At 36.4% G+C, this 27,825-nt stretch overlaps 3 protein-coding genes across 4 annotated transcripts in view; 2 read left to right on the top strand and 1 right to left on the bottom strand.

Moving 5' to 3' along the window:
• LOC149485565 (uncharacterized) overlaps positions 1-17,261 on the top strand; it is a 44,400-nt gene extending 27,139 nt beyond the window's left edge. Inside the window, exons 2-11 of one of the 2 annotated variants that reach the window (XM_089698831.1) lie at positions 4,270-4,376; positions 8,631-9,416; positions 9,531-9,703; positions 9,973-10,607; positions 10,911-11,092; positions 11,924-12,193; positions 12,545-12,646; positions 12,887-13,121; positions 13,601-13,803; positions 14,817-17,261. In XM_089698831.1, the coding sequence (XP_089554957.1) occupies positions 8,631-9,416; positions 9,531-9,703; positions 9,973-10,607; positions 10,911-11,092; positions 11,924-12,193; positions 12,545-12,646; positions 12,887-13,121; positions 13,601-13,803; positions 14,817-15,971 (3,741 nt within the window). In that variant the 5' untranslated portion in view covers positions 4,270-4,376 and the 3' untranslated portion in view covers positions 15,972-17,261. The remainder of the gene's footprint in view (positions 1-4,269; positions 4,377-8,630; positions 9,417-9,530; positions 9,704-9,972; positions 10,608-10,910; positions 11,093-11,923; positions 12,194-12,544; positions 12,647-12,886; positions 13,122-13,600; positions 13,804-14,816) is intronic. The other variant, XM_089698832.1, reaches the window with a different exon arrangement.
• A 1,079-nt stretch (positions 17,262-18,340) lies between these two features.
• Positions 18,341-19,937, top strand: Dnaaf3 (Dynein axonemal assembly factor 3). Its single transcript, XM_089698694.1, has one exon. The coding sequence runs from the start codon at positions 18,558-18,560 to the stop codon at positions 19,935-19,937; it is 1,380 nt and encodes a 459-aa protein (XP_089554820.1). The 5' UTR covers positions 18,341-18,557.
• Positions 19,938-20,328: 391 nt separating this feature from the next.
• The window catches only part of mmd (disintegrin and metalloproteinase domain-containing protein mind-meld), a gene marked incomplete at its 5' end in the record, with an annotated part of 164,051 nt that continues 156,554 nt past the window's right edge, over positions 20,329-27,825 (bottom strand). Inside the window, 4 exons of the mRNA XM_089698538.1 lie at positions 20,329-24,390; positions 25,498-25,800; positions 26,969-27,138; positions 27,610-27,801. Coding sequence (XP_089554664.1) covers positions 24,252-24,390; positions 25,498-25,800; positions 26,969-27,138; positions 27,610-27,801 — 804 coding nt within the window. The remainder of the gene's footprint in view (positions 24,391-25,497; positions 25,801-26,968; positions 27,139-27,609; positions 27,802-27,825) is intronic.

Below are 27,825 nucleotides of genomic sequence, written 5' to 3'. Positions count from 1 at the left end.
AGCGGTCAAAGTAAATTTGTCGCAAACTGCTTTGCTATCGCAAATATCTACATAGTTATCACGCGATGATACATTCGAATGACGTACTTTTATTTCGGAAAATTGCTAATATTTATACTTATATTATAAAGCTGAAGAGTTTGATTGTTTGAACGCGCTAATTTAACTACGCTACTGGTCCGATTTGAAAAATTCTTTCGGTGTTAGATAGCCCATTTATCGAGGAAGGCTCTAGGCTATAATCATCACGCTAAATCCAACAGGAGCGAAGCAATGCGGGTAAAACCGCGGAGCACAGCTAGTATAAAATGTATAGAAATATAAATTCTCTGTTTAGGATTATATACTAAATAAATACTAATATTATCTATATTTAAGTATTTATTTAAAATAATATATACCTATACAGGGTGTAATCGTTAAGTGTGCACAGGCGATTTTTCCGTAAGTATTACAGATAACAAAAAACTTTAAACTGATATCGAAAGTGCTTAACCTAATGAGTAAAATGGCCGTAATAAATTTTTAAAAATAAATCGAGAAATATCAAAAAAATTATCTTTAAACCCTCCCATACATTAAGTATGAAATATGAATATCCCATATACATTTAATATGAAAGATTTTAGCTTTCTTTTTCTTTTTTGGTTTTCTGCTTTAATTACTACGCAAATTTGAAGTGGCATTTTCCACGCTTTTTCCGGACATTTTCACACATTTTCCGGATATTTTCCGGGGATTTTCCGAGCATTTCCCTGGCATTTTTCGGGGATTTTCCACGCATTTCCCAGACATTTTCCAGATAATTTTCCACGGGTTTTCCGGAAATTTCCACGCATTTTCCAGGGATTTTCCACGGTTTTCCCGGAAATTTCCACGCATTTTCCGGATATTTTCCAGGCATTTTCCGGATATTTTCCGGATATTTTCCGGATATTTTCCGGATATTTTCCGGATATTTTTCGGACATTTTCACGCATTTTCCGGACATTTTCCCGCATTTTCCGGACATTCTCACGCATTTTTCGGATATTTTCCAGGCATTTTCCAGGGATTCTCCACGGTTTTTCCGGAAATTTCCACGCATTTTCTGGATATTTTCCAGGCATTTTCCACGGTTTTTCCGGATTTTTCCACGGTTTTTCCGGAATTTTTCACGGTTTTTCCGGAATTTTCCACGGTTTTTCCGGAATTTTCCACGGTTTTTCCGAAATTTTCCACGCATTTTCCGGATTTTTGCAGACATTTTCCGGTTATTTTCCGGGAATTTCAGATGCATTTTCCGGGGATTTTCCGAGCATTTTCCACGCTTCTCCCGAACATTTTCCGGACATTTTCACGCATTTTCCAGGGATTTTCCAGGCATTTCCACGGTTTTTCCGGAAATTTCAACGCATTTTCCGGATATTTTCCAGACATTTCCCAGGCATTTTCCGGTTATTTTCCGGGAATTTCCCAGGCATTTTCCGGGGATTTTCCGAGCATTTCCCGGGGATTTTCCAGACATTTTCCAGACATTTACAGGCTATGTCAGGGAAATGTCCGGAAAATGCCTGGTAAATATCTGGAAAATACCCGGAAAATGCGTGAAAATGTACGGAAAATGCGTGGAAAATATCTGGGAAATGTCCAGGAAATTTCCGGAAAATGTTCGGAAAATTCCCGGAAAATGCGTGAAAATGTCCGGAAAAACGTGGAAAATGTCACTTCAAATTTGAAAGAAAGAAAGAAAGAAAGAAGCAAAGCAGAAAACCAAAAAAAGAAAAAGAAAGTTAAAATCTTTCATATTAAATGTATATGGGATATTCATATTTCATACTTAATGTATGGGAGGGTTTAAAAATATTTTTTTTGATATTTCTCGATTTATTTTTAAAAATTTATTACCGCCATTTTACTCATTAGGTTAAGTACTTTCGATATCAGTTTAAAGTTTTTTGTTATCTGTAATACTTACGGAAAAATCGCCTGTGCACACTTAACGATTACACCCTGTATATGATTATCAGCCATCTGGTTTCCATAACACAGGCGAAAGCTCAGTATGGGATCAGATCGTGCCATGTGTGAAAATTTTCCTGACCTGAAGTATTTATACTCTTTCAGTATCTATGGTAAGATATGCCATATTATACAATTTTCCAATTATGACGGAGGTTCTAAATTCGTTAGTAAAGAAGGACATGTAGGTATGTTATATTATTGTATCCATGAATTGTAAATTAGAGAATATCAGTAATACAATATTAATATACATAATATTAATGTTTATTACAAGAGGTGTACACGATATACCTATATGAGAAATATGATGAAATGATTTAACAGTAATTAACTTACTGATAAATAATAATGAGTTTTTCATTGATAAGAAGCTAAAGAACAGAAAATAGTACTTCCGTACCATTTTTTTTTAGTGGGGAAATCTTGCATAGATACCCACGGCCTCCGGGGAAAGGGCCGTGGGTTATGTCGGATTCCTACCGACCAAAACCCCACTGTGTTCCGTCAAGCCGCATCAACGACGGGGCCACGGGTATAGGTAGAATTCGTCCGTGACCAGTACTTCCGTACCTACTCTTTACAAGATTTTTGTGATCAAACAAATTTGACCACTTTCAAGGCCCAAAAACACCATTTGTCATCTAACAATAGGATGTGACATCACAATTCTAAACAAAGATATTCTTATTATTTAAAATATATCTCTAGATGTAAATACAGTATTTACGTTGATAGGACGTGATAACTGATAACAATACGTGTCTGATAAGGATTGTGTTTTGATACGTCTTTTTATAGAATACCGCTTACTTGATACTTCTGCTATATTTACATGTATAATAGTTGTGGTAAGTCTTTGAAGGGATATGAAAATGGTGCCTCATATACATTATACGTATCTATTGTTGTTTCTGTTTAAAGGTTTGTTAAAGCGGTGCGGCCGCAGAGTACGGAGAATGTTAGGGACATAGTGGTTAGGACAACTGAATTTTCTTTTGTTCATGTAAGTACTTTGTTAAAAGGATATCGATGTCTGTTCAATTCAGTTCCTTGTCAAATTAACTGAGTGTTATTCTCTAATGAGTTACCTCTTACCAAAAACCTTCCATCCTCAAAAATTCCTGAGAAGCCAACGTCAAATCATGCGATCAAACCGGATCTATTACTCATCTATGACTTTAATAGCCAAATCAATTAGGTTAAATACGTCTATAACAAATACAGAATTGATAAATTTTCCAGCACTTTCGTTTTTTTACTTCACCTTTATGTTTGTATGTAACTGACTCAAAGACTGGATTTTGACCCCACTCTTTTTTTTATTTTTTTTGTATTGGTAATAGGGAAGCGCTTGACCACAATCTCGCCTGATGTTAAGCTGAGATGTGGTCTAAGATGGAACGCGCTTCCCTAGAAGGTAGGCAGTTCACTCTACGCTTGAAGACTACTCTAAACGGACAGATTTAATTCAAACTTTGAACACTCAAGGATCGGTGACAATACAATAGTATCATGAGTTTAAGCGTATTTTAATTATATATATCTTGACATTCGGATTGTAATTATCTTTTTGCGTCCATCAAGTCACCTTTTACCATTAATCTGTTCAAGGTTGACAATAAGTACACAAATTATAGGCAATAAGGTTGGATATTAATTGGGTAATTATTCCGTTGATTTGCATCGGTCACGCAGGGCTCACGCAATTATTCATTCAGGATGGGCTGTGTGTCCTTAGCGAAAACTAATAATGAGCCAGAAATCTAGCAGTTCATTAGCTAAATGGATATTTAAATTTATACAGCCATTGTTGATTATTTATTCTTCCATGGTCATTATTAACAGTTACTAAAATATATTACTATACTAGCTTTTCGATAGCGGCTTCGCCCGCTTTGTCTAAAACCTAATAAATTATATAAAAACCTTCCTCTTGAATCACTCTATCTATTAAAAAAAATGTCATCAAAATCCATTGCGTAGTTTAAAGATTTAAGCATACATAGGGACATAGGGACAAAAGGGGACAAAGAAAGCGACTTTGTTTTATACTATGTAGTGATTATTTAAACTTGGTCGTACCTTACATGATGTAACACACTGAATAAATACTACAATACAAGACGTGTAATAAACATGAATAAGTAAGACTCGAGCATTTTTAATTTTTAATTTACCACGCCATAAAACTTAAACAAATCCAATCCAATTCAATCGACCTTTAAACTCATGTCTTTTATATAAAAAATACCATCTTTTTTCCAGGTATTGCCATGAGAACATTAACGTTGGAACAAAACAATGCGAGAAAAACGCTCGTTGCTTGATGATGGTTGACAGGCATTTGAGCGTGAATTCTACGATATAGCAAGGTTAGTTGTTTTTGTTTATTGGAGTGTATGGTGCGTAAATTATGAGAATAAGATCATTAAAGTTACTACAAAAAATGTGGATTAAAATACATTATTAAAATATCATTTTCTATATTTTGTTAGCATGATGTACCCAGAAACTATCATTGCACAATTTAGAATTATTGTTTGTTTCGCAAAAGATTATCGTCGTTATCAACGACAATTAATGGTATCGTCTTCGGGAAATTGATTAGTAAAAAAATGCATAATTATGCTCCATCTCCATCAATGTTAAGAAAGTATACAACTAAGATTAAAGAATACGGTAAAAATTATATGAAAAAGATACTACGAGTGTCAATAAAAATCTTAGTAAGATCTAATAATACTCTAATCTAATAGCATTTAAGCGACGTTTGAAGCACTATATAGAGGTCTTACAAAACTTTTTATCACAAGAATTTTAATAATAGATAAAGTTAGCACACATAAAGATAATTAATAAGACATACCTCTAAAAATTACTCTGTAGTTCTGTACGTAAGTTTTAAACTTCATAAATACACTTAAAGAAATTGTTTTTATCGTTTTTATTAATGCCATGTACAGTCACATCGTTATTCATAATTATTGTGTATACTTAATAAATTAAAATCTTCGTGAATTCGAACAGCTCAAGGCGAGTCGTACTTACCCGGAATTTTTATAGACAAAATATAAAACTGTCGATAGATTTACGAACGTGAAAAATCTATTTTATTGCTATTGCCAAAGATAATGTTATTTCATAAAATTCGCGATATCTTCTGTTCGTTTTTATGGCAGGATTATCTAAAATAGATGTGTCATGGTAGTGAAGAATTTATTTGTGTTTATCTTGGCTACTAATTGTCTGAAAATAGTAAATAGGAAAGATGTGGACGATGTTTTGCTAAACCTGCCTATAAAATATAATTATTTAATTATATTAACGGAAAATATCCAAACTGACTCAATGTCTTATTAGGTATATTTTATGACTATAATAAGTAATCTTAAGTCTTAAGTCTGTGATTAAAATTATCTAGACTAATACCTAAAAAAAGATTGATTGAAAAAGAAGTTACTGTTTGTATTAAATCAAAGAGATAAAACAATTCGTGCGTACATTACCAGTTTCCTATTTTAATTCCTGTCTGATTAAGGATTGCCTTAAAAGAGCGCTTAAGTGAGGTCAACTCTAATTATGTCAATTATTTAACCTTTGTCTGCGGCTACTGTGTTAAGATATACCTGTAAATACATTGTAGCAACAGGCAACCTATGTTTTGAATGTTGCAAATGTTGTTTTGCCTTACTCCTATCACTATCTATATCGAAACATAGATGTTGTTCGATTCTCCGACCTATCAAATATACACAACGATTTATATATCAAACTCTCAAACATTTATTTATTCAATTGGACTTCTTCTAGAAGCACTTTTGAAACGTCATTACACATTTTTAACATTTACCATCGATTTGGAAAGCAGTATCTACGGAGAACCGGCAAGAAACTCCATAGTTGCTCTTTTTAATCATGTCAGTTTTACAATTTATCATCTTATAACTTCTATGATCTTCATTATCAACTATATCATGATAAAAAATACGTTTCTTAGTCAACTAGGTGAAATAAAACTATATGAAAACTTGTTGTGAAATAAGAATTATTTGTAAACCACAATCTCAAGAACATACCTAAGAACATTTAACCGATATCGATATAATCTTGTTAATTTTATCTCTGCAAAATTTTTTGAAGTGTCACTTGAGATACAGATATCTTTCATTGTTCATACTTCAATGAAATAGGAACCTAATGTAAGAAGTTAAAAAATATAATTAATACTAGAAACACCAATATTTAGCAAGTTTCAATGTATTTTTTATAAAGTATTTTTTTAAGACTCATACACAAGATATTTTGTTTAAATTTCATATTATAAACGTGAAGAATGAAATTTAACATTAATTTAGGTATAAGTGAAAAATGTTTTTCCAAAGTAAAAAAAGTAATCCTGTCTGGAAGAAATCGCTCTGAAGTGATAAGACTGGCACTTGTACTTAGTTTAAGCTATCTGTAAGTTTACAGTTTGTGTTATTAGTGCAATAAAGAGTACTTAAATAAAAAAGTAAAATAAATTATCCTCTGGCCCATTATTAAATAGTCCCTTACCATGTTATTCGAACACACAAAAATCAGAAACTAAAAAATAGCGAATATCGATTCTGAACAGGAAATACATCGGAAGAATGTTCCCCCGTCAAACCGACCCACGTATGAAGATGTCTGATCAAAAGATACAAAAATTAGAGTTCAATCAATGGAAACTAAACAACGGGGAATGAAACGTTGATGTCATTGTTACAGTTATGTGCGGTATTTTTAATTTTAGGCGCCGCGCCGGCTTGATACGAAGAAGAATTATTGATTAAAAAAAAGAACTAAGAATATTTTCAATAAGCTTTAGTATTGTCTTTGTAGTTTGTAGACTAAGTAGTGTTTTTTTACAGCATAGCATATAGTCAGTATTCTATTAGATCAGTTAGCTGTTAACTATTGGGTAAACATTTAGATTCTTACTCTAAAGCTGAAAATCCTCCTAATGGTTCTTTTAGATTTTTTGTGATAACGTCTATCGTATAGTAAGTATCTAATGATTAGTGAAGTCCCATGTCCCCTAGTTGGGGTAAGGGGCAGATGCATTATACATCTGTTTCACTGATCGATTTTCTTTAGGGACAAGTAGGTGATCAGCCTTCTGTGTCCTACCAGACCAAGTCATTTTTTTTCTTTGTCTCCACCGGGAATCGAACCCAGGACCCCTCGGTGTTACGCTCACGCGTTAACCACTGTACCAAGGAGGCGGTCCAGTATCTAATGATATAAAATAAAGTGAAGTATCTAATGATACGGTACTTTATTTTATACAAAATCTGTATCTCTTTTCTCTGTTCAATTCGTAACTGTGAAAATAACATGCTCAATGCTATGTACAAAATAACCCTTCTAAGAAGTATCTTCTATTATTTCATTTAAATGCTTATGTACAAAGCATTAAGCTTATTTATAACTATTAACTTACCCTGATAATAATAATATTCTATTCGTTAATTTATAGTTTTAAGCGCTTAAACGCCGCGTTCCGCCCGCTCGATCACTTACCGCCTAACAACGGTAACATCCCGCGGTATCTAATCAATCCGATGTGTCCAATCAAACACTCAAGTCGATATTATAATGTGATTGACGTGCGTTGCGTAATTAGGGCACGCTGATACGGGGCGTTTAAGGGCTTTTGAAGTTGAGTGTACGATATTATAATTGTTTACTAAACTAATACGTTTATTATGGGATTATGTTGTTAGAGATTTCTGGAAACATGTTTTATTCGTAATTCTTGGTGTTAAAATCAGAATAAATGGTAAAACAGTGGTTAACCCATTGAGCCCCGAACGGCCCGATCGGTCCACGATACAATAGATTTTCTATTGTGTCTGTGATTCCGGGGCTGTTAGTTGATAAGATACTATTTAGACAATTAACAGGCCCAGTTTCAATTGTCGGCTCTTCTAATAAGGACATATTTCCAATACATGAGATTATGAAAATGATTAAAAATTAAACAAGACACGTATTTTTATTTACTTATACGAGCACAATACTCTCCATTTACAGGGTAAGAATAAAGCATGCGTTTCGAGACTCGACACATGATATAATTATTTGCTATTCTTAGAAAAAAATATATGCAATAAAACTACATTTAGAAAATACACTAGCCATTTAAGCTAACCCTTCCTAACTTATTTGAAGTTTGAACAGAAACATTGCAAGCAGTACGTCGCTATTTTTAGGTGTAGGTAAACATTTTATCGAAAGGTAATTTTAGAAGCAAATCTATTTCCGCTAAATTCACATATCACTCCCATTAATGTGTAGGTGGAATTCTTAATTTTGTTTATCTTTTTTTATCATACATAATTATCATATTCCTGTTGTTATTCATTGCATAAGAGTTAAGAGTTTCGTTGTTATCAAAGTAAAAGTCGAATGATAAATATTTTATTACATGAATCGCGTTTTTTCTATTTGTTTTGACCTACCTGTAATACTTAGACATACATACATCTAGATCTAGATCTTGAATCTAGATCTTCACTTCTTACCTTTATAAGAAGGGCTATGGTTAAACTTAATATATCACAGCTATAACCAATGTCTAACTTAATTGTATTCTATTTCAGATGCATCTAATTCATCTCCTGCAAGCAACGGTGGCACTCATCGCTTTATCATGCATCTGCAAGACAGTTTACGGCAAGAAAACCAAAAAGTATTCATGCCCTATAGGTTTCTCCATCGCGTACACGACGGAGAAAGGGCACCCCATGTGTTACAGGCTCAAAGGACCAGAGAAGTTCACAGATAAATACAATGACTGTGTTGGAAACTTGTATACGTCCAAACTATATTTGGACTTAAACTTTACTACTCCCAATATAGTGTTATGGACAGAGTTCAAATCGTTATTCCCTGGTGGTACATTTGTTGACTGGTCCTACACTAAAAGCATGGGCAGTGAGCTGGATTCATCATTCGAAGTGAATATAGATCCAACGATAGACACTGGTGAAGAATTATGTGTCGCTATTAATCCAATAAGTAATTTCACAGCTGTGAAATGTACAGATAGGTATTACAGGTACTGCTTTCTCAAGCCATATCCAGATGAAGATGAAGTTTCTGACACTGGATGTGTCGGTTTAAGAGACGCTGTAAGGTTTTATAGTCCAGAATCTACCTGTCTCACAGTTTTGACTGGTGTCGGTGGGGGGACAGTAAGAGCTACTTGGAAGCAAGCTCAAGATTTGTGTGGGAAAAGAGGAGGATCTCTCCTAAATCGTGGTTGGAGATACTCCAATAACCCGATGTTTCACGAATTAGGTTATAATAATACATTTCCCTTGGGAATGATTATGAGTTCCGATCTGAATTCATTAAGATATGACTCAGCTAATGACCATTCAGAGGTAAATTCAATTTTAAATATTTTGTCCATTAATTACTGTTTTCATTTATGGAAAATAAAGTTATTGAAATCGTTGATATTATCGTTTATTTATCTATTCATTCGTTAATTTCAGATACCAAGTTCCGAGTGGAATTTTGAGGATAATAGTAACAATTCGGATACTGTATTTGGAGCTTTACGGGATGATCTCTGGTACCTCGTCAATAGCTCTTATATATTCTTCGATGTGATTTGTGAACGCAATGTTCCTGTTAACAATCTTAGCATGGTTCTCGATATTGACCTGTAAGTATTTAATTATGTAATATCTAGATTTTTTTTAAATTCTTTGATTGTCCTCTTAACCACTAAAAATTATTATGGATGCATAAACAATTATTTAAAAATATGGACTTATTTTAATAATACGTTTTAACAGCGTTCTATAAGCGTAATATTCTTAAAATACGATATTTTAATTACTAAATTTCACACGTATCAAATAAATTCCATACTCTTTGACGTCAATATCTCACTTCAATCAATCTTAAAAATAAATAAGCGTGCAATTTCAGAGACAATAAGGTCACCCTGACTGTAAATAATTCAATCACCAGCGAAAGAGTATATTGCTATACAGATTCTGTACAACGATATCCAACTAAAGTTGGAAAGCGTAAAAAAGAAGATACAAATACATTTGTTATTAAACCAGAAAGAGATGGCTATTACTGGTGTACTCACGTTGATGTTAGAAATTACCACGTAGCTGAATCAAATAAAAAACTATTTATAAGAGAAAAAGAATCCCTAGACAACGTATATGCAGTACTTCTAAGACATTATAGAAAAATCAAACTGGATATAGTAGAAAAACTGACTCGAATCTGGGAAGTTAAACTGAAAGAGTACATTTATTTAAGAACGAAGTATGAAAGTGTTTTCGGGGAATTAAATATGAATAAGACTGAAGAGGTGTTGAAGAGTTTCAAGGAATCTAATCCTGGTTTGGACTTAAAGGAGAAAATAGTGGTTCAGAAGATAAACGTAAAGAGGTTATATTTAGATGCTCAAACTGTGTTACTTCATGTGGAAATAAGTCCGGAATATAAGCCTGTGACTCCTGGCTTTTGGGATGGCATTGAAATTGTGTTTATGAAGCCAGTTTATTATTGTAAAGGATTCGATTCCGTACCTACTGTGGCATTGGGTGAGTGAACTGATTATGTAAAATATGCAATATATTAATTTTCAACTAATGTGTGTACATAGTTGCTGGCTTGCTAGTTATCAATAATATAAAAAATGGAATATAGTATTCTCACATTATGTTAGACGTGTTTTTTTTCCTTATTCATTTAAACTACAATTGTTTGGCACTTTATGGGCCGATTTAATGTTTAAAAAAATACCACTTCGCCTTCAATAAAATCATATCAGTCGAAAAATTAGACGAATATTTCATTAGCATTTCAATAATTTATTTTGAAGCACATAATTTATGTCATTACAGGCGAATCAGTGACCTCAGCCGGGTGTCGAACCCACACCTGTATAGGGGACTTCAACGAGGGGGTCCAATGGGTCACTAGTGCTACGGATAATTGTACAACTAGAGTGTCTATAGAAGTGGACACTGAAGTACAGTTTAGTACTGAACTGCGCCATTCTTTGCCCACTCCGAAACCTACTAAGGTAGGTTCTTATTAGTCTGGTAGAAAATTATATATTTTGCAGGATTTGGACACTATTATAAGCTTTAGAACATATAAATCATAGTAATTTCAGGAACTACTTAATCGATTATGAAAATTGTTCGTCTGTTGATAAGTAAATTATTCCGGAGTGCTATAAATCCTACTACTATTATAAAGGTGAAAGTTTGTATGTATGGATGTTTGTTACTCTTTCACGTAAAAACTACTGAATGGATTTGAATGAAACTTTACCACAATATAGCTTATACATCAGAATAACACATGGGATAGGTTTTATCCCGGAAATCCCACGGGAACGGGAACTATGCGGTTTTTTATTTGAAAACGCGGGCGAAGCCGCGGGTGGAAAGCTAGTAGACTATATTTTTTTTAATCTCCCTTATTATTATACTCGACTGTAAACGTTTACATGCATAAGTTTAAATTTTAAATTCGTCAGTAAGGTAGAGCTCTTATATTTAACTGAAATAACAACTGACTCCCTTGCATCAAATAATAATTGCATGTTCTTGGTATGTTATGGAATCTATTTAATTTTTCACCATAACATCATCTTCAATAACATCCATACTGGCTACTTGACTGCGAGACGTTCGCAGTCACGTATATATATTTTGTTAAATAAGTGTTTGTTGATATCATAGTTAGATTCTTATTGTTGAAAACAATATGAGTAATTTTAATTTTTATCGATTTTCAACCTGCATTTAAAATGTTTAATACGGATTTAAAGTCAATTCACAATAGACATTAAAAAAAAAAAACAGAACTCGTAGATCAAGTAGCCAATCAATTCCACTAATTCTAGGGTCCAGAACCTAATTCCTCATCATCAGAATCGAATGAAGACAATTCTGACGTAAGCACACCCACATCAGATATAACAAGTACTATCCCTCCTGAAGACGTTGTTACTGTAACTTCAACTCCACTAGACGTTTTAACTGTAACTTCCACGCCAGATGAAGTTATAACTGTAACTTCGACTCCAGAAGAAATTTTAACTGGAACACCTTTTATACCTACTACTACTACTACTACTACTACAACAACTACTACTACTACTACTCCAAAGCCGGTAAGTAAAAGTCTACGTGGAAAAGAAAAAAGTACATTAAATTGGGTTGTGAAGTTGTTAATACCTTTCCAGTAATTCTACAAACATAAGTTAAAAAATACTAAGAAAGTAATTTTGAGTTGTCGATACACTCAGTAAATTATTTGGTATTTCATTGGCAAAGTAATGCCTTCATCATCATCAAACTATAATACTAATTTTCTAGCGCTTTTCCATTTTAAAACTGCTAAAGCATCCATACTTTTATCCCATAATTTTCTACTAAATATCTATTAAGTTATTTTAATTTCTGTAAAAAATCATGCCATCATTGAAAAAAAAAAATAACTTGTAATACCAATACTTTTTCAGCCAAAGCAAGTACTAGAGCAAGTGATGCAGGATCTCAATAATTTGATCAACAATGAATCGGTTCCAATATTTGTGAATGATATTGACGATATTTTTAATCAGGTAATGTAAGATTCTAATTTTTATTATATTTCATACGAATAAAATATAAAGAATTGAAATATCTACGTGTTAAATTAATTTACATCATTAGAATCAGAGAAGCAATTGGTTATATCAAGCAATTGACAAAATACTGGTGTATTTTTTACTGCTCTTTTTTCAGGATATTTATTTCAAATTCCTATTTATTTTATTAAATTTTTACTCTTTCTTTATTACTTACTTATTTCTACATTCCAGGTTGACCATCTTCTTGAGGATTCCGATAATCTAGAGATCCCTGGCCAATTTTTGCACCTTTTAGACCGACTAGGTTCTAGCATACAATTAAATGGGTCTAAAGTAGTGTCCGCAGTTAGAAGTAATATTGCTCTAGTAATGGCTAATGCGGAACCAGATAATCCTGTGAGGGGAATTAGAATAGCTACAAGACAGGATGACAGTTTCAGTGAAAGTGCCTTTGAAGTTTTTAATGGTATGTAGACTTCACTTAGATTTGTGTAAACTACTTTAGTTAGAAATGTAAGAAGTAGGTAATTATAGTCATTTAAGGCATAGCTAGGTTTAAAAAGCAATAGAAAGAAAAATTACTAATTGACTATCTCCAGCAGCAATAATTAATAAGATGAATATGGATGACTATCTGTCAATAAAATAACCCCTAACTCATAAAAATTGAATTCATTCAAACTTAAAATGTCCTAATTAGCTGTAAGAACCTTTCAAAAAAGCAGAGAACTCTGATTACAAGCTGATTACATATTGATTTTTCTTGGGTTTTTCTTATTAAATATCCGTCCTGTCTTGATTGGTTCATTAATTTTTTCTGGGTTCATAAATATGATAAATACGCATGTGTTCTCCATATTTCTGTAGACGTGAATTTTTATAGTAGGTGAGCATAATAATTTTTTTTGATAGTTGTCGCTTAACACTTATCAACTCAAATTCCAGCGGCTCCCAACACCACATCCCTCCAATCAGACGAAAGCGAAGCGGTGGTAGTACTCCCAGGTTCCATATCTGATACCATGAGACGGGTCAGTTTCGTGGTGTTCAGGAACGACAGAGCCTTCCAGGATGCTAACATGCATCATGTTAATAGCAGGGTACTGAGCATTAAAGTGGAGAATTTGACCACGTTTGAAAATGGGGAGGTAAGTAAATTGTTTTGTACAATACCCTAATAATAATGTGTTTTTAGTGGAATATTTAGAATTTTTGAAGAAATATTGTGTAGAATTTTATAAGAAATATTGTGTAGAATTTTGTTGTTCTGAAACAGCAGAGCGGTAAAGTAAATTTCAAATAGAAATAAAGGGTCTTTCATTTAGCACGGGTCGATGTTTTCGGCCTGTAGTGGCCACCTCCTGTGAGTGACATCTATCAAAAATATGATCAGTCAATTATGCCATTTTACTATGCCAAGTTACAAAAAAAAACATACACAAACAGGTACAAATGATAAAAGGGAGAGTGAGAATGAGAGTAAGAGGGAGAGGGAGAGTGAGAGGGAGAGTGAGAGGGAGAGGGAGAGTGAGAGTGAGAGGGAGAGGGAGTGTGAGAGGGAGAGTGAGAGGGAGAGGGAGATTGAGAGTGAGAGGGGGAGTGAGAGGGCGAGTGAGAGTGAGAGTGAGAGTGAGAGGGAGAGTGAGAGGGAGAGGGAGAGTGAGAGGGAGAGTGAGAGGGAGAGTGATAGTTAGAGGGAGAAGGAGAGTGTGAGTGATAGTTAGAAGGAGAGTGAGAGGGAGAGTGAGAAGGAGAGTGAGAGTGCGAGGGAGAGAGTGAGTGAGAGGGAGAGTGAGAGGGAGAGTGAGAGGGAGAGTGAGAGGGAGAGTGAGAGGGAGAGTGATAGTTAGAGGGAGAAGGAGAGTGTGAGTGGTAGTGAGAGGGAGAGTGAGAGGGAGAGTGAGAGGGAGAGTGAGAGGGAGAGTGAGAGGGAGAGTGAGAGGGAGAGTGAGAGGGAGAGTGAGAGGGAGAACGAGAGGGAGAGCGAGAGTGAGAGGGAGAGTGAGAGGGAGAGTGATAGTTAGGGGAAGAGTGAGAGGGAGAGTGAGAGTGAGAGGGAGAATGAGGATGAGAATGAAAATTAAAATGTCTCGTTTTTTGATAAAAAATAAAACAATGTTTACATGGAAATGATTAATTTATTTTCAAATTTATTTTGCAGGTAATCGACATCCACCTTAGTCCGCTATCAGCGAACATAACTCGAAACCAGAGTCGAACCTGCGGCTACTGGCAGTTCCTCGACGATGGGACCGGCTTCTGGTCCCAAGAGGGTTGTACCTTCATCCGATCCAAATCCGGTCAATTAGATACTTGTCGATGCACGCATTTAACGCATTTTGCAGAAATCCTCGTCCCTAGAGCAGTTTTTCCAGAACACCATGAAAATGTATTGGAAATTTTAACTGTAATTGGTTGTTGTTTGTCTTTATTTGGTTTAGCTTTAGTCGGAGTCACGGCCATCATGTTCAGGTCTTGGAGAAGAGATTTCAGCAACAAAATCTGGCTCCAACTCTGTATTGCTATTTTCCTTGTAGCCTTAACATTCCTCATTGTTGTGTTCGCTCATTTTGCGGTATATAATGTCCCGTGTATGCTCATTGGAATCGTCTTGCATTATTCTGTTCTAGCATCTTTCTGTTGGATGCTGGTCGCAGCTGTTTTGTCTTACCGTCGCTTGGTTCTTGTATTTACGAGAGACGCTTCACATAAGCTTTTACGAGCTTCTGCCTTTTCTTGGGGCATTCCGCTTGCCATAGTTGGCATTCTTCTTTCAGTCGCCCCGAATTCTTATGCGGGGCGCTTCGAAGAGAAGACTCCTAGTGGCTCCTTCTGCTATCCTTCTGGCATCGGTCTGTGGGTGTCCGTCTTCGCCCCGATCGGTCTTGTGATTCTAGTGAACTGGACGCTATTTTTCTTAATAGTCCGTTCCGTGTTTGCGTCTAGAAGGATCCAGAGGCACGGCGATTCCAATGAAGCGTTGCGTTGTGCGTCCGTCAGTTGTTTGTTAGTATTTCTATTCGGATTGCCCTGGATTTTCGGACTTTTCGCTGCTAATTTAGTCGCAGCGTATTTATTCACACTGACCGCGTCGTATCAAGGGTTCATTCTGTTCCTGTTCTTCGTGGTAGGGAACAAGAAGACTCGCGATTTGTGGTTGAATAAGTTGAAGATAAAGCAGACGAGGAAAGTGCCTGTGACGTCATCGACGTACTCCAACCGGAGCACGGCTTGGAGACCCAACACGAGCACTGTTGAGACTAAAGTGTCTAAACCCAAATCTTTGTCTACGCCTGATGACTCAAGGTTCTCTTGACGAAGGTCTCAAATACCGCCCAAAAAGGGCTGGTACCTGAGCAGCTATGATTCCTTCCAAATATAGTATTATTCTTGCCTGCTTGGTTTAGTTAGGTCTCTGTCTAGTCTTTTTTACTATAGTGCTCGATGTCATCGGGTCTGAAGTCTTTAGGGTATAGAATAAACGGCATTTACTGTTCAACCCTTAGATTGTAGTGTTCATGGCCTTATATGATGTATAAATTATTGTATTTATTTCATAGCTTTAAGTGAATAAATTATTGTCTATTACTATTTTAGTGTTATCATTATTTAGATTTAGATAATATTTATATTGTAATAATGATATGTATAAAAGATGGCTGAGTTTTTACCGGATGATTGTATTATAAAAAAAAATTGGCTTGTGTAAATTATGTGCAGTTATATTATCAATGTTAAAGTACCTTATGAAAGGACTTACACTGTATAAAAGACGATAGACACTTAAAAATTTAAAGCTTTGCACAATATCCTATTGATCCTAGCTCAGTATTTATGACTCGAAAAATAATTAGATCTGTTAACAAGTCTTTGGCGAAGGGGTCTTCGGTAGGGGCCTTAAACAAAGAGAAAGAAGACTACACCTAAAGATAAAACAGTATTTTTTGGTACGTAGCGTATATTGGATGTTCAAAGTGTAAACTAGCAGAGAAAAATATTCTTATCATCAAAGAAGTGTATCATTAAAATCACAGATGGCGCTTATAGCAAGTTATTTTGTAACCAATATTATGTTTTATAAGATATTACAAAGCTTAATTCCCACAAGTAAATGTATTTATTCATTTTTAGAGGCTTTAAATTAATTAGTATTAATTAAACAGTTCGATAAAATAAGTTGAATCCTTTATTGGTTGTAAGACATATTGTAAAAGTTTAGACAAACTATTTATTAAGAAAAATTAATACGATATTATATGCTTGTGATCTTTATTCGAAATACCTTTTTATATTAGTCAAGATCTCGAAAGATCAGCTTCAAAATAGCTTTTTATTGACAAAGAGTTTGAAAATATTGAAAAGAACTAAATACAATGTACAGAACAAGTTAACTCAATTCCAGAAAAGTGACAAATGATTAATTTAAAATTTATTATGAGTATAATTGTATAATTTAATATTTATTTAAAAGTTTGTAACAGCAACATATTGAATTCAATGTAATTAAACGAGGAATGAGACAATTGAGAAGTATAACTTATTGTAAAATATTTATTTTAACTATTGTTATGAAAAAATAAATAAATTCTGAATAAACAAGTAAGAATTCATTTTTATTATTTACCTACCTATATCTGAAAGTTTAACTTTCAAAACATGTCAATGAAAATTACTTAATTACCTAATTGAATCATAATTTTTTTCTATAGATCGTGATATTTTACTTCATAAGTAGCAGAAAATTGTGGCTCTATGTAAATATTTTTATCCTCATTTTTTTACTAGCTTTCCACCTGCGGCTTCGCCCGCGCAGTCAAAGAAAAACCCGCATAGTTCCCGTTCCCGTAGGATTTCCGGGATAGAACCTATCCTATGTCCCGGGGTAAAAAGTAGCTCTATACCAAATTTCATGCAAATTGGTTCAGTAATTAAGGCGTGATTGGGTAACAGACAGACAGACAGTTACTTTCGCATTTATAATATTAGTATGGATGACTATAAGGGCCTTAATAAAACAACAATTCAGTTCATACTTTATTTATTTCATTATAATTTAATTACCTATTCATAATTCAATACAACACACAATGATGAAAGCAATTTAAAAGATAACGGAACGGTTGCATATAGAATTAAATAGTAAAGAGAATTGTGCTCGTTTCTCAAACAGAAGCAGCTAATCGGACCAGGATGTCCACAAAGATAAGTCTGGAGCATGTAAAAAAAATATTCAAAAAAATCAAGCATACAATCTCGTTAAACTTATTACAATAAGGCTGTTAACACAGTAAATAATGTAGTACACAGTAAATAATAATGTAAATGTAGACCAATCGTGTTCCACGTTGGGACGTCAAGGAAGTTGCTATATAGAGATAATTCTTTTTAAGCCTTAATTAAAAACTAGCTTTCCGTCCGCGCTTTCATGGTTGGCAAAGGCATAGTTCCCGTTCCTGTAGGGTTTCTGAGATAAATTCTATCCTATGCTTTTTCTCGAGTCTGATCAAAATCTAACTCAAATCGGTTAGTGGCTTAGGGGTGAAGAAGACAGATAGACAGTTTCTTTCGCATTTATAATATTATTAAACAAAAAACTGTTGCCACAATTACTTTATCTGTTTACGTGTATTATATATATCTGATTTATCACTGAAGAACAATAATAATTCATTTCTATTATACATAGCTTTCCCATTTTATATCACACTATGTGGTGTGATATAAAATCGATAACTTCGCATCTCGTTTATTCTAGCAAATATTATAAAACCTTCATCACAAAAATAGATCGTTGCTAAGCAACGCCCTAGTGACAAGTACGCTTCACTACCACATTGTTTACTTGGCTGCCACATTATATCCAGGCACTTATCCGCTCCGAGGCTGAGGGAACACACGTAAAATGTTCTGGGGAATAAGCCCTGCCTTAGATCTGCAAGAGGAATACATAAGATATGGCGATGAAAATGCCTATGAACTCAACTTTCTTGTCATTGGAGGATGCGATGCAAGGCATCTCATCAAAACCTTGGCTCAAGCTTATCGCCACAAACGGCGATACATGAATTTATTTGTGGTCGACGGCTGTCCTGAACTCATCGCTCGTCAAGTACTATTGCTATCCTTAGCATTGGAGAGGACCACGCGGTGTGGTTTACTAGAAAAGACAAGGCGATTTTTGGAAGTGTATGGAAACCTTCTACTTCGACCGTCAACTTCACGGTATTTAAATGCAAAAGCTCGTCAACTCGTAGCTATGATTACCAATCCAGAATACATGAGCTGTCTCCTACCGTGCGTCTCGGTGGATCAGACAAAATATAGAGAACGGGATTACATAGAAAATCTCTTCAATTTTTGGACGACAGGCAACACGAATCAATTTAATGCCTGTGAGCTGTGGGAACATCGCATCCGGCATAGCCTTGGAGTCAGATACGATAACAGGGCTGGAGTATTTGACTGGGATTATCACATGCGTATGAAAGAAGTGGCTAGTCAGATTTGTTTCCAAGAATATAAACATTTTAGAGAGCACGGTGTTGCTTTTACATGGTTGGAGACAGAGGTTTGTCGCCCAAATGTTAGCTTCTCTGCTGGAGTTTACAAATGTGGAGATCGATATTTGCACCGTGGATATCTTGGTGATTTGGTGACATCGCCATATATCGCATATGGATTGGACTGCGAAGATAAAGACATGTTGAAGTCTAGTCATGGCGTTAACTATAAGCGGGCTACAGACATTTCGGAGCGGAATGTCATGCGTTTGCTTTATGAATTGGAGAATCGTCAGCCATTCGATGTTAACAAGTATAGTTTGGATACTCAGAACTTAGGAATGGTGACATTGAGCCAGCTGGATGCGAAGATTTCTGATATCGTCCCTGAAGCTCCGTTGATTTTGCACGAAGATAGAGAGACGTATATCGAAGTGGATTATGGAAAAGTGCATTTTCTGTCTTTGTCTGCATTGGAACATTATCCTCATAAGCCACATTTTCAAGGACTTTTCCATGGTGTTTTTGTGGGTCATAATATGCTGTCGCGATTGAAGCCAAGTGTTTGGTCTATGGCACGTGATGATGCTATTGTTTTAATGGAAACTCGGAAGTATATGGTTGAATTTAAGAGAGAAGATGTGAAGTCATATGGAGAGATTATTCAGCAGGCAGCTACGACTGCGCAGTGTGATAAAATTTCTGCGTTCAGTCCAGAAAAGGATGATTTTGCGAAATTTCTTATAAGGAGAAAGAGTGAGAGTACCGATATATCTATGTGAATTATTATTATTAAATATAATGTTATGATTATAAATAAATTGGTGTTTTATTTTATATCCTAATGCAATAAAGTAAATGAGTTATATAAAGAGCAGTTTATAAGTTATGCAGTAAATTGATCATTTTTAGTCACCGGGGGTCGAACCCAGAATATTTTGGTTGTTTCACATATACAAGCATATTGTATATTATTATTAACAATGCTTTCTAAATTACTACACGTGTTAATTTTTTGATACTCTACTCACATAGAAGATATTACGTGTAATACGTGTAAAAAAGGGTGTGGGTGGAACACTTTTGCAGTTCTCGAACACATCACAATATTTTGGATAGGGATAAATAATACAATCAGAAAAATTTGTATTCATCTATTTTGGTTGTTAATAATATGTTACATTCATTTAGTAAATAATATAGCAAATATATTTACAAGGACAAAATAAAACGGAAAATTATAACGTTTCAACGTTTTTCGTTTAAAATTCGTATTTTTATAATACATAATATCACTTATTAATAATTTTCACATTATGATTTAGTTTATTCAGTAGTGATGTGTATTTGCGAATTAACGTAATGCTTTATAACTTATATATTCGTAAAATAAAAATAAATTGAGATAAAATGAAATATTTATTACAACTTTTATCCGTATGTAAGTAATCTAACAACAAATACATTTAAATTGTAAGGCATAAGATTTAATTACAACTTCAGATTACTTTCACATTAAATTTAATATTTCGTGTAAAAAAATCCCGATTCCTTCATTGCAGTGTATAATGTAAATTGTAATGTATATTAGCGTATCGGATTTTCCTAATCTACTGAAAAATATTCAGGTGCACCATTAACTGATCAATGTTTTAACTAATACGGCACTTAAATAAACTTTATCCTTAATGTAAAATACTTCTATTGAGCGAAATCGTCTAAAAATAATCTCACTACAAGTACACGTATTTAAAACTGAACCACAACCAAAATTATTGCGCGCTGGACAATAATGTGCGATATTCTAGTTGTAATCACTAGATGTCGCTAATTCATAATTTGTGCTCGAATAATGCGGATGCAAAAGATATATCCCCTTAGTATGACCGTTCTAATGTTATTCGATCTTCACTATCTGGTTTAACGGGTTTATAATAACGTCATAAGATCTACATTTAATTCCCATTAAATAACTATATTCCTTCCAATTGCATAACAAGATCTCTTTTCTTTAAAAGCTGTCGTGTTGTGTTCACATTTCTTTTGCCATTCGAGTGTAAAATGCTACGTACTCTAACCATACGTACTGTAACTGTACGTACTCTAACCAGCTGTATAAGGTATATCGATCGAAATGAAGCATTACGCTAATTCGCAATAGTTCAGAGCACTACCGTGAGCAATGGCGGTATTTGGCGTCCGCAAATTGACGTATTAGGCCCGCGCGACACGCGAGTGCGGTCGATTTGACACATTGACTCGTCTATTACAATATAAATATTTGTATACAAAACCGTAGGTTCACAATTAACCGCTGTTAAACTAAACCGTTACAACTCACTGCTTTCACATGATTGGCAAAAACATCTCATTTTGCACATCAAAAACAACGGATATTTAACTATACGACTTCTTAATTAAACATTTTGATTTGCAAAGAATGAACGTTATTTTTGCCAATACATCATATTTATACAAAACAACACCATACATACTGATACAATTTATCGACAGCTTATATTCCAATTTCACGTCTTATGTCTATTGTTGCAGTTCAGGCGCATTTACAAAATCAATTCCAAGTGTCGCGAATTCAATAAACGTAATCACGATACACCTAATCTACTCAATGACTTCTCTTGTTGAATGTGAATCATGCGTTTTTGTATTTCAATCGATTTAATACATAAACGTTAACATCGCTGTCAACGTGGGTCGGTACCTATGTTTGGCCAATGTTAACTTACAATACACGTTTCTATTATATTTAAATAATTTATGTATACATCACCGAAAAAACAACGTACATTTAAAACAACAGTGGTTCATAACCGAAAATCGATTCTCACAATAACAAGACGCGGGAAATTGAGCATCTCACCGAAGTTATTCTTATTTTTCGTCTACAAATAATTAATCGATACTTATCTATAACCTCACTGTCACTGGCAGTGTTGTGGAGTTAAGGCATACCAACAGATTCTATAATAAGAAGTGTTCTCGGTACTTAACTTCGTAAAAAACTCCCGTACCCATACAATGCACACATGTCGCAGGTCTCGACCGCACGCGCGATTGTTTCCACGACTCGCGCACGCGACGCCGACTGGACGCGCCCCGCCCACCGCACTGCACGGCGCTATACCGACCGGGATACTACACCCGCGTAGTGAGCCTTGCGCTACACTAAAGTAACAACTAGAAACTGTCCCCACAACCGACGATCTGTATTAACCCGTTTATTTCTTCGCGTTCCCCTCAACGTAACATCGAACACCCCCCCGTTTAACTCTACAAATAATAAAGCGGTCTAGTATCCCCCGTCAGTCTCGCACCGGAGCGAGCGCCGCACCCAGTCACAGAGTATTGCATTTATGACTACCCTGTAATTTAATATTTTACTATGACTTACATTATAACCATTATCTATAAGATTAATTACTTAAAACGAGACCAACAGGCTGAACGTCGTTTGTATATTTAACGAAGTACGACGGCGTAGCTGTTTTGCGACTGCGATTGATGTGTGGGATCTCTCACTTGAGACGCAGCGAAATGTCTAGATGTCCCATCAGATTTACTTTCACACTCATTTTTCTAAGAGACATTTCAACGCTGCAATTAATGTTGCGCTTTCGATGACGCACGACACGATGATCTAAACTCTACCTTTGATCACATACGGAACATGAACAGTGCACTAGATAATAAGATTCTAGGACAATTTATAAATGTATACCTTAAATCTATATGAACGGAAGCAAAACAGCTACACGCCCGTTAACACATTCCCATCCATACTGGAGATAACCGAACTGTTGTTGTCTATTTATTGATTTTAATTTTAATTTATCTACTAGTTACAACGTGGTATCGCCACCTAACCTAGCGTAAACGCGAATGAAACGATAACGTCCTAAATTGTCACAATAAATTAAAACAGAAAAACGATAACACTTAGCGCCACCGCTCACGATGCGACGCGACTCATTTGATACCATAGACTACAATCGAACTATAATTTCTTTGGTATTATTTGATTTATGTTTTATACCTAAACTACTCTATTTCGCATCACTAAATAAAAAAAAACGCACGGAGCTCCACCGCATCGTCAGGAGTGACACTTTAACATCGTTCAATAAGTTCGGTTAAATTCGTGTTAAATTTAATACAATTATAATACATATACATGTACAATATACGTTCTGATAAAATCCGAAATAACTTTTATTCACATTAACGTAACCTATTTAGAACATGTGTACGCATAGATACTAGATACAAAATTTTATAGTGCATGGTGTTTCGAGATCTCTGAATTTCAAACTAGTTTAAACTAGAGCGACGTTAACGTCATCGAAAAATGTAACTCGAAACAAAACGGTCAATCGAAATACATCGGTGTCAACTGTTTCATCGCTCAGTGACGTATCGCGAAGTCGGGCTGTTTGTCGGAGAGGTGATATAGTATGATTGCGATTTATTCGACTCTCCGGGGACGGGGGCCCGCCTTCATCGGCCGACGTCTCGTCGGCAACCACACGGAAACTGAACACGATACGACCGACAGCGGACAAATTCACAGATCTACACGCCGCCGAGCTCGTTCCACAACGACACATCCGAACTAACTCGTTCACATTAAAGCTTCGCTTGAATAGATTAATGTAATTTGTTAACGCCTATCTAAGTAGCGGATAGTCGAGATCGTCGTCGGCGGAGCGGGACGCGGGAGCTCGGCACAGCATGCACCGCGCGGGCACAGCTCGCCCCGCGCGGGCACAGCTCGCCCCGCGCGGGCACAGCTCGCCCCGCGCGGGCACAGCTCGCCCCGCGCGGGCACAGCTCGCCCCACGCGGGCACAGCTCGCCCCGCGCGGGCACAGCGGGCACAGCACAGGCACCGCCGCGAGCCGCGCTCTATAAAGCGTTCCGGGTCTCGCGCGCACCTCGCGCCGGCGCCGCGCTAACTACCTCAGTCATATCATAACGTGCACTTTATGACATATTTACATTCGACGAGTCTAACGATTATACGTATCGTATGCGCGTCACTACGTGCGTCCTACGCTAGTGGTGCGGGGGGGGGAGGGGTCAGTGCGTGTACTCCGGGAAGGCGGCGGGCCGGTCGCTGGCGGAGCTGCCCGCGGGCGAGGGGTAGTACTCGCGCACCGGGACCGCCTCTTCACTCGCCCACCGGGCTAACTGTTGTTGAGCTTGAATAAATTCATCACTAGAAAATGATAGAGAAGAGGAACGGAGAGCGCGCCCTGCGGCGCCGGACGGGCTCCGGGGTCTCGCAGCCAATCGGAACGATGCTCGCTATCAGTTACTTTTAACAATTTTGTGTCAAGGAGATGACCCTTAATGTTGTCGATATCTAAGTTGCGGTTATAAGAAAAGCGGTAGGTACGTTCAGAATGGGGTGTTTGAGATCAATTTCATTTTTTTTACAAGAATGTGGAAGGTGGTAGGTCAAAATTCCGGAAGAAATGCTTAAGCATTGATCGATGATTAGTAAATAAACAATATATGGCAAAAGCAAGAAGATTGTTCCAGAATTATAAAGATGCTAGTTTGAGAATGAAGTATAGGAAAGCTTCGTAAGTTCTATGCAAACAATATAAATCAATATTTTGCTGTTAAGGAACAGGAAAATCAACATTAATATGCCAATGGATAATGAAAAAAAAAAAGGTTCTACATTTGAATGGGCTATCTCCTTTAATTTTGCCCAAAGTGATATAGCAAAAGGATTTTATCAAATAATGATTATTTAACAAGGAAAGGAAATTTTAAACACCGCAACTTCAAAATTTTGAATATAAAGACCTCGGAGCCCGTTTCAAGCTATAAAAAGATTGTGTAAAGTATTTCGTTTGAGTTCTGTTGATAAAATTTTCATGAATACATTATTTAGATGATATTATTGTTATTTTTTAAGCATTTGCAAAATTAGCGTAAGTTCTACTATGTGTTTAAAAATGTGTAGTATTTTGCATTAGGCTCAATCAACACTACTTAGAAAACAACTCAGATACAATTTGAGTGATTAAAGTTAAATTTTTTATTTCCTATTTGAATGTTTATTTGACATTTTTCTAAGACGAAATCAATTAATTTGAAGAATTTTGAATCATACTTTTTAAAACATCGACCACAGCGTTAAAATCTGCTTATTCAGAACTTTTTAAAAGATTGACCACAGCATAAGAAGCAGTCTCATCAGGGGCATCTAAAACTTTTTGAACATTATGTCTTATAAAAATGCATTATCACAAAAAGTACAGTAGCGCGTTAAGTAGTGTCGAGCGAGCGCAGCGATGACGAGGAAGCGTACCTCTCGCTGTCGGGCGCGTCGCGCAGGCGCTCGGTGTCGGCCGTCTCGTAGAGCGCGTCGTCGTCGGGCACGCGGTGCGCGTGTGCGGCGTGCGGCGCGTGTGCGGCGTGCGGCGCGTGCGCGTGCGGCGCGTGGCCGTGCGGCACGTGCGGCGCGTGCGGCGTGTGCGGCGCGTGCGGCAGCAGCGCGGGCGCCAGCAGCGGCGCGTGGTGCCGCCCGCTGCCGCGGAAGCTTCGGTAGCCGAAGCGCGACTCCTCCTCGCCGGGGGGGAGCCGCCCGCGGCAGCGGCTGTCGGCCGACCGCCTTTACGGATTGCGACGCTTAGTGAGTGCGTGGGGCGCCGGCGCCACCGTTTTTAAATCGCAGCGTATCGCACGTCCGCACAACCGTGTACGCAGTGCTAGTGTGTGATGTAATGACGTAAGGTCGTGGGGCACTATGCGTAAGGCTTGTAAAGTTGAGATAGTGGAATGGGACGTGTGATATGAATGCGACTTAAAAAGGATATTTTTGCATAGTATTATGTTAAACTATACTAAAATGACTTGAATTATGGCTGCATAAAGCATCTATCAATTTGAATCTATTTTATCTATTTTTAAAGTCAATAAGATCACTAAAAATTGATTAAAATTCACTCTTCTAATCTACACTATGATCAGAAGCGAATGTTTCAAAAACGTGATATTATTATTCCCTTATACTTACTCATATTTGTCATTAACATAGAAATCTAAATAACAAGACACTAGAAGTCGTAAGCGTGCGTGACCTTGTCGCCACTCAGGTGATTTGCACAACACCAGTGCATTCGTCACTGTTCAGTTGCTCTGGAGACGTATGAGTGTATACATGGTGTGTTTCAGCAATTCCCATTGCGGAAATTCTTCCACAAGTTGTAATTATACTTATAAAGGAATAATATTTCATCGGAAAATATTTTTTTTTAGAAATAATGCCATTTTTCCTTAAAATTATAGAATATTTACAAGTATTACGAGCGTCACCATAGTAATCGAAATAACAATGAATGACACAGTCGACCATTCTTATTATCACGTTTGTTCGTATTGGAGCAAAAAGTCTCATATACTTAGGGATGTTATTCTAAAATAAACCGTAAATTCGTGCGTTAGGATACATATTCAAAAGCTTAATTTAATAGATAAGTTAGTTTTCACTAAAATCAAGCTGTCCAATAAAAGGCATAGTTTACTTGTGTGTACTGTTTAGCTTTCGGTTTGAATGTGTTGATTTTGGCGACAGCGGTTTTCATACGAATTATGACATTTTAGCACTTCTATGTGTCTTGTTATTTAGATTTCTATGGTCATTAACTTTTCGAGATCTGCTTTGAACGCTGATTTCAATAATTTCTTTAAAATGTCTTAAAAAACTTTTTGGATTTTCATCACATGTACTCTATCATCAAAAATCCAGAAAGTTCTCCAAGACGTCACAATGTACTCACGGTGGCACATCCTCGATCCTGTAATGTCTATCGGCCTCCGTCTCCGACATGCGGATATCTTCAGAGCCGGACGGACTCATGTGCCGGCTGGAGTGGTGCTCGAGCTGACGGATGAGGTCCTCGAGGTTGCGGATGCGGTACGGGCCGCACGGCCGCTGGTCCTCTTCGTCCTGTAATGTTAATAGTAAGAGTTGGATTTACATTGTAATTATTGATATTACTTGTGTAAATATAGTGAACATCTCTTATTCTGTACTTTGTCAATAAATCAAATTTTTGAGGAGATTTTTTGCTATGGTTTTATTGAGAATCTGGGTTGGCAGATTCCCCACTGGAAATATGTAAGATATATGGAACTGGAAATACCCATCTATGCTATTTTTGAATGGTTCTATCAACAAAGTTACAAGTTCAATGTTTTGATACGGTCTGACTTTTAATTTGGAATCGTTGTCTTCAGTGCTATTATTTCCGAACCAGTGGTAAATTATATTTTTTTTTGTATTCCGACGATTCAAAACCACTTTTAAAGGAAGCTTAGTTCAATAAATAAATGTTTGGGTTCGAGTTTGAGTTTTCGTGGTACCCGTTGGATCACTGCTCGCCTGCAGCTAGCTATCTATCAAGCGACAGCTACTCACCTCGTCGGGCCTCGCTCGTCGCAGCTCGTCGTGCGGCTTGTCTGCGCTGGCGGGCCGCTCGCGCTTGTATTCGTAGTCCTGCAGCGCGCGCAGGTCGCCCGAGCCCGCCGACACCGACCCGCCCGCTGTCGCTCGCTGTGCGGCCGCGGTTTTCAGCGCTTCTATTATGTTCTCGTGGTAACCGTTTAGATCCTGGAATGTGAGAATTTTAATTGA

Source organism: Colias philodice, chromosome 9 (genome assembly GCF_061535455.1).
Source record: "Colias philodice isolate Cphi_HAF_F1 chromosome 9, ilColPhil1 Martin Lab GWU primary, whole genome shotgun sequence".
NCBI lineage: Eukaryota > Metazoa > Arthropoda > Insecta > Lepidoptera > Pieridae > Colias > Colias philodice.
The sequence above is the reverse complement of the archived record's forward strand: the minus strand, read 5'-3'. Positions and strand labels throughout refer to the sequence as shown.

Bases quoted from the DNA above. Each gene is read 5' to 3' on its own strand.
- Dnaaf3 (XM_089698694.1), top strand. From the start codon at position 18,558: ATGTTCTGGGGAATAAGCCCTGCCTTAGATCTGCAAGAGGAATACATA.